The sequence below is a fragment of the Populus trichocarpa genome, chromosome 4 (assembly GCF_000002775.5).
Source record: "Populus trichocarpa isolate Nisqually-1 chromosome 4, P.trichocarpa_v4.1, whole genome shotgun sequence".
NCBI lineage: Eukaryota > Viridiplantae > Streptophyta > Magnoliopsida > Malpighiales > Salicaceae > Populus > Populus trichocarpa.
The window spans coordinates 18,731,940-18,747,326 of NC_037288.2; the positions used below are offsets into that span (position 1 = coordinate 18,731,940).

The 15,387-nt window shown below is 32.9% G+C and overlaps 1 protein-coding gene across 3 annotated transcripts; it reads right to left on the minus strand.

Annotated features, from left to right (window-relative positions):
- Positions 1-6,869: 6,869 nt before the first annotated feature.
- LOC7470383 (uncharacterized) lies at positions 6,870-10,668 on the minus strand. 3 transcript variants are annotated; one of them, XM_002306137.4, is made up of 8 exons: positions 10,356-10,668; positions 9,708-9,913; positions 9,177-9,630; positions 8,865-9,069; positions 8,292-8,399; positions 8,051-8,197; positions 7,903-7,972; positions 6,870-7,227 (listed from the first exon to the last, which is right to left on the minus strand). In XM_002306137.4, exons 1-8 carry the CDS (start codon positions 10,583-10,585, stop codon positions 7,148-7,150), a joined length of 1,500 nt encoding a protein of 499 aa, XP_002306173.4. In that variant the 5' UTR covers positions 10,586-10,668; the 3' UTR covers positions 6,870-7,147. The 3 variants fall into 3 exon arrangements, 2 of the variants coding, with proteins under 2 accessions (XP_002306173.4, XP_024454371.2); XM_024598603.2 differs by having other exon boundaries at positions 9,708-9,881; positions 10,356-10,586; XR_002981179.2 differs by lacking the exon at positions 6,870-7,227 and having other exon boundaries at positions 8,051-8,216.
- Between the last annotated feature and the right edge of the window lie 4,719 nt (positions 10,669-15,387).

Consider the following 15,387-nt stretch of genomic DNA (forward strand, 5'->3'; position numbering starts at 1 on the left):
TGTTTTTGTTCTTTCCAGCATTGCTCTTTTACCTTTTAAAACCTGCCTACTTACTGTTGCGATTTGATGAATTCAGCCTTTGATATTGCCCCATCACAGCTTCACATGTAGAAAGTAGAAACTTGGAGTTTGGAAATGCGCTTGAAAAGCATTTTTTAAAAAAATTAAAAAAAATTTTTGTTTTAAATTAATATATTTTTAATACTTTCAAATTATTTTAATGTATTAATCTCAAAAATAATTTTTAAAAAAAAAAACATTATTAACATACTTTTCTGAATGAAAAGCACTTTGAAAAATAACTACAACTACACTCAAACATGCAAAGATAAAAGTAGAATTCAATCTTACACTAACTTCACTGATTAGATTTTAAATTTATTTTTAAGAAGTTGTTAGTTCGAGTATTACAAATCTTAGGTTTATATAATCGTTAATTTTAGGATTTTGAATTAGTTGATGTACCTGTAAGCTGGTTCGAATATCTATTATTATAAAATAAAAATAAAAATAAAAAATAAAAGATTTTCAAATCGAAGAAGAAAAACAAGCTATTATAAGTTAATAAGATGATGTTGGTTCACATACCAAGCCGGGTCTTATCTAAGCTCAATTTGCTGAAAAGAGATGGGCAAGGCTTTGTTGCTGCACTTGTTATCATCACATGTTCTTATCTAAGCTCAATCTGCTAAAAAGAAAAACTTCTCATGAATAATCCACATCTGGTTGGCCTAAAACCTGAGAAAAAAATTGATTTTATTTTATGAAAATTTATCAGAAAAGACCCTAATTGTTTTAAAAAACCTTCTCCAGAAGGTGGTACATGCTATTGACTTGCACTTCCATGTGCATGTAAACTAATAATATCATTTGAACGAATATTTGATGTATTAAATACATTTGAACAAAACAATTAATAAAAATTATAATTTTTTATACGAATTGATCGACCAATTAAGCTAAAGAATTGATAATGAGGCTATTACCCATCCCAACAATAAATTCCCTAACATCTAAATCCAACAACAAAAATATTTTTTATAAGGTTTATTATTTATTTTGTTAATCTCACTTTTAATTTAGTTAATGATTTTAGAGAGTAAAAAAATTTTATAATTTTAACAAAGTTTCATATATATAGAAACTATACCCAAAATTTTATCCCGTTTTAAAAAACTTGTAAAGAACCACAACAACCAAAATCAACAAGTTCTCGTCAAACTCAACAAATTCTCACGTATCATAATCACAAGTAGCTTCAGGAATGAAAAAAAAAATTTACATGCAAAATAAATCTAAAATACTTCAATAATACAATATTCTAATTATTGAAACCCTAAAATATATAAACATAACTCATCTATCTATCTACGTCGTCTACTCGATGATCTGAGCTCATTAATAGCAAGAAACCAACCTAATATTAATAAAATACTCATGATAAATTAAAAGATCAATACATAAAACTCAATGTTTATAACATATATTAATTATAAAAGACTTGATTACTTACGTGATTTTGAATCCGTTGTGCATGTTGCTCGTACTGCATGTATCTAATTGGAGGAACCTACTCGAGATCCGGAATAATAACCCGACGTGTGATACTCATGTACCAAATCAAATACTTCTCATCTCTAATCACAGGATGCATCTCTCTAAATAACACGTTTCTCTGAGCATCCCATTGTGATACATAAGCTTTATGGCAGGTTAACCAGTTGTAATACCCCGATGAGTTATGGCCTGCAAAACATCACTCGTATCAATATCGACTAAAATGTGATATTTATAGCCGAATTATCGCATTACTTGATCTAGGTAATATAGCTCAATCATCTTAAAAAATATTTGCTAGACAACTGATGTCCATATATCTATCCCGCTAATGTAAACAACCAGAGCAACTACTAGTCTTTCGTCCAAATAAAGCATCCACATAACCCGTAGAATATAAGTTTCTTAAATATTAAACAACAATAATTCAGTGAAGTTAATTTCTTTATTTAACAAATAGTTTAGAAAATACTTGGATAGCATGTTGCCTATCTAACTCACTTTGATAAAATTCTAACACATGTGTTAGGTTATTTTCAAATATTCTACCAGCACATCACCCAACATTACAAATACATGTAATTTTAATTGTATTTTTAAAAGTTACAATTAGACAATACAAATTTGCACTAACATTGCAAAATAACTTTGCAATACCAGCGTCCTAGTAGAAGCTGTAATGTAACCATTATAGTCTGGATCATTGACAACAATCTCAGTATTTATAGCCGACCAACATAAAAATGCTCACAAGACTATAACTATTATTAAATTAAAACAAGTTGATTATTTATTGTTAAGGATAAATATTGAATGTTAATACTTATAATCAAATTTTTCGATTCATACCTGAAGAAGTAGCAAACATCCCTTAAGCTGTTTGACCTTCTTCATGTATGCCAGACATAGATGTTTGTACTAGTATACTAAGACAACAAATCTCCAGCTATATGTGGAGATGACATCAAAGTCATCCAGAAGAATTAGATAAATTAATGGCACATATCTCACTATAAGACACGTGAATAATACACTGCCAAACAAATGGAATATATATGCTCCAACACACCTGCACAACACATTAAAATTATCATAATAATTCACGCAAACTTAAAAAATAATTAACACATTTAAATATTATTCAAGTCATAATTTAATTTGTATCTCCGCAAGATATCATCGTCAGCATCATTTGGTGATGTCATAAATATCTTCTCAATCTATTTAAAATGTATGTTACTCCTTTTCAATTCAGAAGGAGAGGGTGTCAATCCAAATAATCGTTCGTATAACACAATCCGATTACAAGCGCCAGTAGATGTGATTATTCGTCCATCAACAGGCAGTCCAAGCAAAACCGCCACGTCTTCCGATCGATGTTGAATGAGGACGCTCAACATATATAATACTTTTAATATAATTAAATTAAAAATATATTAAAATTAAATATACTTACAATAATAGCGAATACGTTATTCGATTGATGTCGATCCTCGCAAGATAGAAATGTCGGCGAGCCTGATAAGCATGGATTGTGACTAATGTTCTTCATGATCATAATCATGGTCTCCTTGCTCAATAGTCATTATACCCAGAAATATCATCATCCAAATGAAGAAGCTCAACATGGGTAGACGATCCACCATCTTGAGTGTGCGACAATCTAAGTAATAATATCTATAATTAATGTGAAATTAGATAAGTTTAATATGCTTAAAAAAATATAGCAATATATCATATCATATTTTGCATATAATTATATTGTCATACATCCATTTTTTATTAGAACATGTTTTTCAATTATAACCTATATCATTGCATATCTCACACCTATAATATGCATGACCTTCTCTTACATCCATCTCATTGTGCAAACGAGTAGAAATTCATCAACCACACACTAACTTCCATCTAGATGAGTCTGCTTCAACTCAAGGTTCATTGTAATCACTCCATTCTAGCTCGTCTGGTAATGGACAGAATGACATGTCATATGCTGATCTGTAACTTTGAATCTCATAATGATCATTAACAAATGGTGTGAAGAAGTCTAAGTGATTTTCAGCACAACATGCAAGAACATGTGAACATTGACATTAAAATGCATGTTATTTACCACATGTATATGTTTTATCATTCAAACTAATTGCATGTTTGACTTCTTTTACAACACCCAGTTTAATAGGGGTGTTGACCTAAAATACATGTTGCTCAGAGTCAAATAACATTATAGTATGATCTCTTGATCTATCTCTACTCATTGTCAACTCAATCTGAATTGTTAGGGGCCAAATTTTACCACGTTGAATATAATCATTAGCTTCACGTCTCTGCTTAACCCAATAACTATTACACTTGTAAAATGTTAATTGCACTAGAGCTGAAATAGACATTGCATAAGAATCTTTCAAAACATGATTAAAAGATTCTAAAAGATTAGTTGGCATATTACCATAATGGTGATCGCCATCATAACTTAAAACCTATTTTTCCTTTGGTTCTCATTCAAACCATTCTTTATATGTTGGATCCAGCTTACACATTTTTTCATACCACAAATCAAATTTGCATCTTGAAGGCTCGTAACACATCCTTGTCAATTCTTTTTCCATAGTTGGGTCTTTGAATTTATGATTGAAGTTGCTAACAAAATATCTGGTACAATACCAATGGTATCCTATAGGTCCACACCAAACTTCTTCTACACCATTCTTGATGCTTGCATGTCTATATAATATTATACAAATACTTGTTTTATTACCAATAACGTATCTTTATATGCAAAGCAAAAACCATCTCCAATTAAAATAATTTTATTCATCAATAATTACAAAAGTCAAAGGGAATAACTCATTATTTGCATCAAAAGCAACTGCAATCAATAACTTCTCATCATATCATCGATAAAAATATGTGTCATCAATACTGATGGGTGGTTTACAGTGTTTGAAACCTTTAATAGAAGATCCAAATTACCAAAAAACTCTTCAAAAACCACTATACTATCATCAAGATTTCCTATGTGCATCCAATCAACAACTGTTCCAGAACTTAATTCACTTAATTGTCAATAACAACCTAGGTGATTTTTCGAAAGACTCCTCATATGAACCAAAAAGATGTCAAATAACCTTTTATTTTGCAACTTATACTATGTCATATGAAATTTTATACTTGTAATATAATTTTATTTCATCATGTATGCTTGCAACCATAATTGAAAGCTTATTTATCACGATGGTTGATATAACATTAACAATAAAAATTACATCAAGCTGATGGTGGTCTTTTTTGACAAGGGTCGAAACAAATGTGTATTGCCTTTTTAACTTTGCTACCTCAAATGAACTCATCCTTTTATGATACCCCTATATAAATATCATTTACATTCAGGTGCCTGTACACATTATAATTGAACAAATGTAAAGTTCGACCATTGGATTCGATATTGAACTGAATGTGTACTGTGTGTCATCATTTAACTGCATTAATCAACTCATTTTTACTACTGAATATTTGTCTAACCTCCAAATTAGACCTTTCTAGCAAACGTATATGAATAAGTATCTAATCATTAGAAACAACAAAACTAAACCCAGAAGCATCTCCAAATTCAGGAACAAGAGGTATGATTTCATCATCAACATCATCATTAACATCATCATCATCAACATTCACCATCACATTCAAGTCTAACGTATCATCATCTTTATTGTCACTAGACTCGGAATAGTCAAATCTATGTTAATCAGCAAATGGATTATCAAATATAATATCATTTATCATTTGCAACAAATCATCCAAGAATAAAATATCTTTAGCTCTACTAATTGAATTTGAAGGACTAGCAGAAGTTAGGATGAGACACATAAATTTTGTTCGACTAACCATATACAATACCATCATATTCAAACCACTTTAGATGAAAGAATCAATCATTGTCTTAAAACTACCATTACACACAACCAGTACAAGATAATATTGATGTTCACCAATATGACACCTCAAAGTTATTTCAACATCAATTTCATTTTAGTTCCACCCAAGTCTATAACAAATGATTTATTTTATTTAGGCATACGACATGCTTAAATTACCATTTAACAACAAATTGCTCTCGTCATTGTATAGGATACTATTGTTCACATCATGAACAATAATGACATTGTAATGATATAAAATAAATATGTTATAAGAGATTTTATAAAAAGAAAAAACAATTTGGATTTTGAATTTTGGTAATTGGACGTAATTTTAACTAAATTGCATTACCCCTACCCTAATTGGCAAACTTCATATCAAATTCAATCAAATTCCCAACAATACACACAAAATCCCTGATTCAACATCTTAACATCAATTAAACGCAACACATAATTAATTGAAATAATTGATTCAATTTATTTTCATGTTCAATTATATCAAATCAACCCTAATTTATGATAATCTTAACTAACTTAATATTAATTCAACAAATCTTAAATTCATTATAAACTCTAAATTCAATCTAAACAATTATTTCATTTCAACCAAACCAAACTAAACATAAATTCATAGCTACGCAGGATATGCACCTTGCTTGCAAGACAAGAAAAAAGGTTGGGGTGGCTGTTGCAACAACAAAGGTAACGATGGATTTTTAACACAAAATATCTAAGAATAAGCTCGATTTTTTATTGTTTTAAAAGAAAAATATAAGTGTTTAATGGGTTTTTTTTTTTTGAGAAACTAAGAGCATCGATCAGTTTTTTGAGAGAGAGAGACAATATTTGTGTGTTCTTCGATCTAGAGAGTATAAATTTTAATGGATGTCGCGCTTTATAAATGCGACATCTTAAATTATCACGTTTCAAAAACATGAAATTTAATTTAACCATGTTATGCTTTTTAATAACAATATTTACTAAGTTGTGTTTATTTTGTCAAATCCTTTTTAAATGATGTTATTTAACTATATCTTTATGTTTACTATGCTATTTTTTCTTTTTCCTCTCCTGCACCCACGTCTTTCTTTCCTCTAATAATTGATAATAGACCTCTCATTGGAATGCCAAAAAGACAAGCCATCATGTATCACACGGCAATGATATTATCGTTTTTATTTTCTTTTCCTTCCCCGTTTTATTATTTTACTAGTTGCAATGGATAATAATAAGAATCAATTTCACTTGTAAAGCTCAAACCAATATCCTTATGGGAATTGTCAATAAAGAGAATAAACCAAGGCACAGTTGTACAGAGTAAAAAAGAAGAAGCAAAAACCAGCTACGTCCCAACAACTAAACTCGAAGATCTAGCACATAACAAAGTAGTGAAAAGAGAATTTTGCAACAGGACTAAAAAACAAAAGTCAAAGAAATTCAGGGATACAGACACCACAGGAAAATGATGTACATACCAACACCACATTACAACGCAGTGAATGAGCTTGTCAAACATACGGTATACAATTCAGCTGTATGAACCTCTGAACTAGACACGTACAAACTAAAATCCACTGTTTCATGGTGGAAAACTATCAAGACACCATATATAAGATTCAACTTCATCCCATCTCTAAAAACTTGTAGAAGGCTGAATCGGATGCAATTTAGTTGTGAGTGGCCTTTTCCCTACAAAACTTGCATCTCAAAGTTTTCTCCAATTGTTGGATTGTCAATGAGAACACTCCTGTAAAAGAAAGCCCGAGAATTTAATATATCAGTTATGAAAATTTGAAAACAACAATCTTTTGCAGGAGTATTCTCATTGAGAATCCAATAATTTCAGGAAGCATTGACACGAGTTTTGCAAGAGAAAAGGCTGAGTCTTGACTAAATTTTGTGTAATTCAACCATGCACGAGTCTGCAGAGATTTGATCAACTCGCACCTCATATGTTTCACTATTCATCTCAATAGGTTACCGCAATTGCAACTATAAAGATTGGATGCATAATGGTGAATGTTAGTTCTTATTTATCTAGTTCATAAGCCCTCAGGTACTAACTTTCAGAATTAATCATCTTATCTTAAAAATTTCATGGCGGTAACCTATCAAGAAACCATACATGGGGTACTGAGTTCATTGAATCTCCAAATGACTATACATGGCTGAAACAGACCACATTCAGTTGAGAGTGGCCTTTTCTCTATAAAACTTATGTCTTGGAGTTTCCTCCAATTTCTGGATTATCAATTAGAATACTAGTGCCAAAAACAACACAAGAACTTAACATAAAGTAACACCAATTTAACAAAGTTTGAAAGTAGGATCTGAAGACTAATTTCTGTCGTAAATATCAAATTAGTGGGGTTACTCCTAGTATATTTGACAAAAAGACACAAAAGGAGTGGTAGCCTAAAACCTGGGACTGGGCCATCTCCATGCTGTAATGATGCTTTCACCAAAAGGGTGCCTGGGATTTGCTGAAACACCTGGCAGGAACACAAGGCAGTCATGTATAAATTTATTAATGTCTGTTCTATTCAAGCCAGGTAAGGAGGTGAGCATACCGATATGCAAAAAGATAAGTTATTCGAAGGAGGGTGCAAATAACTCGAACTATGGGATGCCTCCAAAGGGTTGCAAGTGGCGGCTCCATTGGGATGCTTTGCCTCGTCCCTCAGGATTGCTTTGCACTGGTCATTTGAGGCAGTGATCTAGTGAAATGAGATAGTACTGCATGTAAGGACACAGAAATATGATAAACAACATAGACAGAGAACTAAGTAACCCAAGAATCATGGTTCTTACATCAACAACAAATGAAGAGGCATTCAATTTGCAGGATGCACCCCCAAGGCAGAAAAAGGACTCAATAGATTGTAATACATGAAAGGCACTGAATTGCCGTTGAAGACCCTGCTAGGCAGTCAAAATCCACTTGAGATGCATTAGTACAAAACTACCAGATCACATGGTATTAGTATAAATTTTGAAAGTCATGCTGCACTGATTTCTTTTGCAAGCTTGGATAAACAAGTATATCTGGTAGCCAATGCTGCCACTTTTCTTCAGAAAATGGTCCATGCTGTCATCGCACAGCAATGATAGCACCAAAAGAGAAGGAAGGATTCTAGTGTTCAAACTCTAAAACTGTATAAGCAAAGGGACATATGCATCTATATGCAAATTCATACAATGTGCGTGCATGCCTGGACAAGTTCAGACTTTAAGGGGGATAAGAACAACAAGTGTGGCTGACTGAATATATGCCATGAGAAAGATCCATGCCTCCCTGTTGCTTCAGGTATAGTTGGAGTAATGAATAAATAATTTTAGGGACAAATTTACAAGAGAGTTAAATTGAGAGGGACATATCCATACCTCAAGAGTGAAAGATAGGCTATTCTTCTGCACCAGAGGAGATATTATTTTCCTGACAGGAGGCACAAAAGACCAAGCAAGCCCCCACCGACAAGTTTGCCCTTGGACAAATTCAGTGGTCTTTACTATAGTGACTCCAACTTCCCGAAGCTTTGAGGTAAGGAATTTGAGGTTCACTTTCCTTCCAACCATTGAAGTAAACCACCTTCAAACAAAAGATGAGCTAAAGATCAATATTCCAGAACTGAGTACCCAGATGGCCAGACATGTTGGATATCAATAATAGCAAATGTGACAGGAGAGAAAAGTTACCGAAAGGACTCCTTCAACACTACACTATCTTCAATTATACAAGTGATAAAAGCCTTCTCTCCACCAGGGCAAACCATCTCCTCAGGAGTCCCACCACAAGAAGTTTTGGGATTCAGTCCTGCTTCCTCCATGGTCTCAAAAAATGGGGGATTACACATGCAGAAATCAAACTTCTCACCATCTCTGACTACACCAAGAAGTAAAGGTGGTCCAGAATACTTATTCATATCCAATGGAGGATCAAAAGAAGATGAGGGCAAAAGCTTTGCCTCCTCGACCACAGTCGCATTTCCATCCATTTTATTTTCACAATTGACCGACTCTCCACAATTTGAATCTTCAATAGAAATGGTGCCTTGACAATCTGTGACCTTTCTGATTTCAATTAGTTCTGATATATGTTGATTACATTTAACATTTTTCTCTGCCCACTCCACTGCTACATCAGTCACATCTGCAACCAGAATCACCAACATATTATAAAACAAATTATGAGCAACACTGATCCAAAATGACCCAAAGAAAAGCTACCTGACCCGACAAAAGTCCATCCAAGAAGAGAGGCACCAAGTAGAGGGTAAATGCAGTTAGCTCCAGTGCCTATATCAAAACCTCTCACAATATCACCATTGTTGTTATTCTTTGGAATGATATCCGATGACAAAAGATCCTCGATCCAATGAATGTAGTTCGATCTATTTGGCACTGTAGGGCATAACTGGCCATCAGGAATCCACCTATAATGTTCAATTGACAAAAGACATTTAATTTACAAAAACCCAACAAATACAAGTAACCCCATAAACCATAAAAAAAGAAACAACAATGCTACATAAACCGAAGTACTACCAACCTCATAGACCAAACTAACCTTAAAAAACAACCATAACATTCACACACACACACACACAAAAAAAGACTAAGTCTTCATTACTCATTTACAACAAAGTAACATAAAAATGCACCTCGAGAGTTTAACCCCCAGCTCCAAGCAATCTCATAGACCAAAAACATATGAAAAAAACAACATTAAAATTCACAAAAACGTTTCAATCTTTATAGCTGATTAATAACAAAAGAACCTAAAGATTCAAACTTTCACAGTTTTCACTACATGGATCTTGCTTACACTAAACAAAACATCGTTTATATAGTTAAAAGAGTCGAAATGATTGTTACCAGTTGAGGCCATGATCATGGAGAAGCAGGACCCGGGTGAGTTCTCGGGTCGAGTTGTAATCGGTCCAGTCAATTCGAGGTCGACCATCGCGAGAGTAAAAAACAAAAGGCTTGAGAGACGGGTAGAGAGAAGCTAAGACAGAAAAATCAGGTGGGTTATCGGAGTATTTGTTTTTGGGGTGGATGGTGGGTCGTTCGGGTCTCTTTCTCTTGTTTTTCTTGCTTGGCATTGTTTTTTTCTTCTTTTTTTTGAATTCTAGAGAGCAGAGAGAATGGAAGTAGCGAAACCTGAAGTATTTACAGAGAAAGGTGAGGGATAGTTCTTCTCGTCGACGACGTGTCTTTTATGATGGACTGGATTGGTTAAGCTTGGGCTTTGTGCGTTTGGGCTCTTGGTACATCTTGGGCAATTAGCCATGCAAGATGGGCTGATTCTTCTTCCATAAACTGGGGTCCAGGGACTTAAGAGTTTTCTACATGGGCCTTAGGCCTTTTGGTTAAACGCACCCTCCACCCAGAAAAGAGTAGCTTCTAGCTAATGCTGCTCTAGAAATCCAAGGATTCTTGTCAAATGAAAGTGATAGAAAAACTTAAATCAGTTTTACTAGCAATTAATGAAGGTTATATTTCTGAATGGCAAAACTTTTGGGTCTTTTACCAAATTAGCATGATTTTGTAAAAGATATCATGTAATATCACATGATAGACAATGAAAAAATAGCATATTTTCACTCAATCGCTAATAAAAATCATGGTTTTATTAATAAACAGCTAATTAAAATAATGATTATATTATATGTATTAAACAACCGTTAATAACAATGCTAGTTCTTCAATACACGGACGCTAAAATGAATAACGGTTGTATTATCCCAATATAATTTTAGTTTAATTTCAACCCCAAATTTAACATAAAACAAACCTTAAACCACCACAAACTGAAGCAAAAAAAAACATAAATTACCAAATCTTAAACCCATGATTGAAAGTATGATATTTTAACATTATTTTTATTTGTTAATTATAATCTCAAATTAATGCATGTTATTTTTAAACATTGGTTTTATTAATTATTTTTAAAGATAATTGATAATGAAAAGAACGAAACATGACAATGTGTATTTTTTAACTTATAAAAGGATGATTTGAAATTTTAAACAATTTGTTCACATGTTCACCTGTTAATTAACAATTTTAAATCATGTTAATCTAAAATAAGTATGAAAATACATAATATATAAGACAACATTAAAATCAACATGATAATTAGCTAAAACAATATTACAAAAGTAATAATAATAAAAATAACTTTAAATCAAAAAAATAACACAACATAATAATACACTCGAGCCAATTTATGTTTTCTGTGATGATAAGTGGATAGGTCAGCTTCATCAGTAGCACAACCTCCACCTATCTGTATGGTCTTATCCTCTAAGACAATATTATCTAGGCTCAACGTCTCTCATAACATGTCAAGTATAGTACAACATGTCTCGAGCCAAGAAGATACATAATAACGAGTAAGTCCTTCATCATCATCAAGATCATGAAGATCAGCGCAACACCTCGTCCATCATGTAACAAATTATCAACCTAATATAAAGTAAATATGAACTATTGATTCATAAATAAAACGCAACAGCTTTGTCCAAGTCTATAAAAAATTAATAAATACGCACGACATTTTGAATCTAACATACATGTGGCTCGTACTCTATCTCCTCGTACCCCAACTATATAGTGAAATGAATTCAAAATCCTCTCATAGTGGTAGGTAGAACAAGGACATATACGTCTTATTGAGATCCGTGAAAAATATAATGCCAAACATATGAAATATGTATACTCTAGCATAGTTGCACAACAACAAAATAGAAAAAAAAAATAGTAGAAAGACTTGTGGAGATAAAGGCATAATTTTGAACCCGGTCCGGCGGGTCAACCCGGGACCCGGGGCTAGAACTAGGCTGAGTTTAAGAAAAAATAGGGAAAGTCAAAACCCGGGGTGACCTGGCTGACTTGGTTGACCCGATCAAAAATCTGGTTGCAACCCGTTGACTTTTGTTTTTTTTTTTTTTACCAAAACGACGTCGTTTTGATTTTTTAAAAAAAATCAGAATTGACCCTGGAAACCCGGTTAAAACATGAAACTCGGGCTTTGGACCGAGCCGGCTACCAGGCCGGGTTTAAAAACTCTGGATAAAGGGAAGATGATTCTGGTGTTTTTGTGGAGGATTAAAGGTTGTTTTTGGTGATTTAAGGTGATTTTGTTCTAGGTTTTTTTATTTTTAAGGTTTTTCTTTATGCAAGAACGGCGACTATGGAGAATAGAGTGTCGTTTATATATGCATTGTAACCATGATTCTAAATCACATTTTATATATAAAAAAATAAAATTAAGAATCGTGTTTTTCTTTAAACTATACTGTTTTTATCAAAATCTCTTTATGGTAAGTGCCTCAGTTTTTTTTTTACAAAAAAAAACTGGAGAATTTCAGATGCTATAATCTGAAGGCAATGTCCAATACTACAAGACTGCCGGTCTACAACTACAGACCACCAGCTAGGTAGCCATGTTGTGGCCTAAACCAAGAGAAAAGTGGGGCAAATGAACGATGAGATCACAGGATATTTTGGTAGATATTTCGTAGACCCAACCCTCTATTCACCATGCGTGTTTATCAATTGCTTGTCTTCCAAAAAGAAAACAGTAAAGGACACAGCATCAACTAAAGCATACAATTACAGCATCAAGTTACCATCTTCGTTGATCCAAAGTTTCTTGATTTTCGTAATAGCTAACCCGTGGCTCCATAAAGTACAGCTAAAAGCGACAATTAATGAGCCAAAACCAGCATTCAAAAGCAAATCCTGCTCTGTTTATTGCTAGTATTCATTATCTATTGGCGATTAAATTTTTCAGCTTCTCAATTTCATTCAACAACGTTGTCCCATTCCAGTTCCCGACAAGAAAAAAGGAAAAAGGAAAAAAAGAAATGTCTTATCCTTTAAGATGTTGTGTTCTGCCTTACGTTTCATTTTTCTGTGGTCCTCTTTAAAGGGATTGCACAAGTGTAATGAAACAAGATCATCTCCCTGTCTCTCTTTATCTGGCTAGTAATGGATAAGACAGTAACTTTTACCTGGAGACTCATCCTAGCCAAATACTATTACATGCAATTTCACAAACTATAAGGAGGTGAACTCTAACTTGCTAGCTTTGGCCTTGTTTTATCAACTCCATTAGTGGCAAAGATTTCCATTCCTCTCGTTCAATGCCTGGTTTCGAGTCCTACGTGAGATTAGCGGCAATTCTGCCTCCTAAAACTTTTATTGGCAGAGGTAACTCACTTTTCAGTATACAAGGTAGAGGTAGTGATTATTTTTTATTCTGTTGAGTTTTTATATAAAAAAATTAATTTAACTAAAATTATTATTTTTTAAAATTTAAAATCCAAACCAATTTAAACCGTTAGTTTTCATTCGGTTTGGTTTGGTTTCTATTATTCCAAAACCAATAAAATCGAGAAGTAAAATTGATTTACGTTGTTCAAGAACTTGTTCTAGTTTACATGACCAAGACATGATTGAATTCTATTTAAAATAGAAACAAAATCAGAGTTGCAAATTACAACATAATGGAAAAGGTAAACACCCCCAAAATACCCCACAAAGTATCAAGAAAATAGAAGCTAGAGATCAATCAAGACCAGAAGGAAAACAGATCTGCATGGTTGTTGTGCTAGGCAGAGCAGGACTCCTTGAAGAGGCAGAAGAGCTAACAAAAAGCATGCCAGTAAAACCAGATGCCATTATATAGGGGTCTTTACTTTTCTATTGCTGGGAGTACGAAAACATTGAGATGACAAAACAAGCAACGAAGCGTGTGAATGAGTTGAATCCAAATGAGAGCTCAAGTTTTGTACTTCTATCAAACATTTATGCAGCCCATAGTCATTTTGAAGAAGTAATTGAGCAAAGGTTCTTTTTGAAAGAGAAGCAGATAGACAGAGCCTGGATGTAGTTTGATTGAAGTGAATGACAAAGTTCATGAATTTGTTGTCGGGAGAAAAAAAAGAGTATGATGGAAAAGATAAGATGCATGAATGAACTTAGAGAGATGAGAGGCAGAGAGAAAAGGAGGACTGCGGGGGCCATGTTGGTTTATGTTAGTACTAGTTACATACCCCGCGATGTCGCGGGTCAATTTTTTTTGCATTTTATAAAGAGTTAAGATCTAAAAATATTAGGTTTTTTTGCAAAGTTATACCCAAGAGTCTTAAGTTTAGTTGCAACGCCTAATCCAATAGTAATATTTATAATATTAATAATAACATTAAACTTGCATGGCCTAAATTTAAGTGGGTTTGACTGCAATACCAGACCCAATAGCATTGGACGTGGGTCTAGCTGCAAGGTCGTGTCATAAATGTGTGATGATTAAATAGATTAGTTAAAAAGAAAAAAAATAAAGAAAAAAAACCAACAGGAAAATAAAAACTAATAAAGAAAAAGAAAAAAAATATGAATTAACTGGGTTAACCCTTCAAACCAGGTTAACCCGTCATACCTTGAATTCGCATAGTGAAAGTTTGATAATTAAAAAGAAAAAAAAACAAACTAATGGGTTAACCCAGAATTAACTGGCCTAACTCGTCAAACCAGGTTAACCTGTCAAACCCGGAATCCGTGTCATGAAATTTTAATAACTAAATAGAAAAAAAATTAACATTAACAATTTAAATTAAACAAAAAAAATTAATCAGAAAGAAAAAAAACAAAAGGATGAGCCTTTTTACTGTGGACTGTACTGTGCAGTCCACAGTCAAATGCATAAAAACAACAAAAAAAAACTAAAGGCATCGGCCGAGAACTACTTAGAAAAAAATTTAATATTAATAAACTAAATTAATTAAATAAAATTAATTAAAAAGAAAAAATAAAAGAAAAAAACCTCTAAGAAGAAAAAAAAACTAAATAGAAAGAAATTTAACATTAACAAACTAAACTAAACGAAAAAAATAATTAA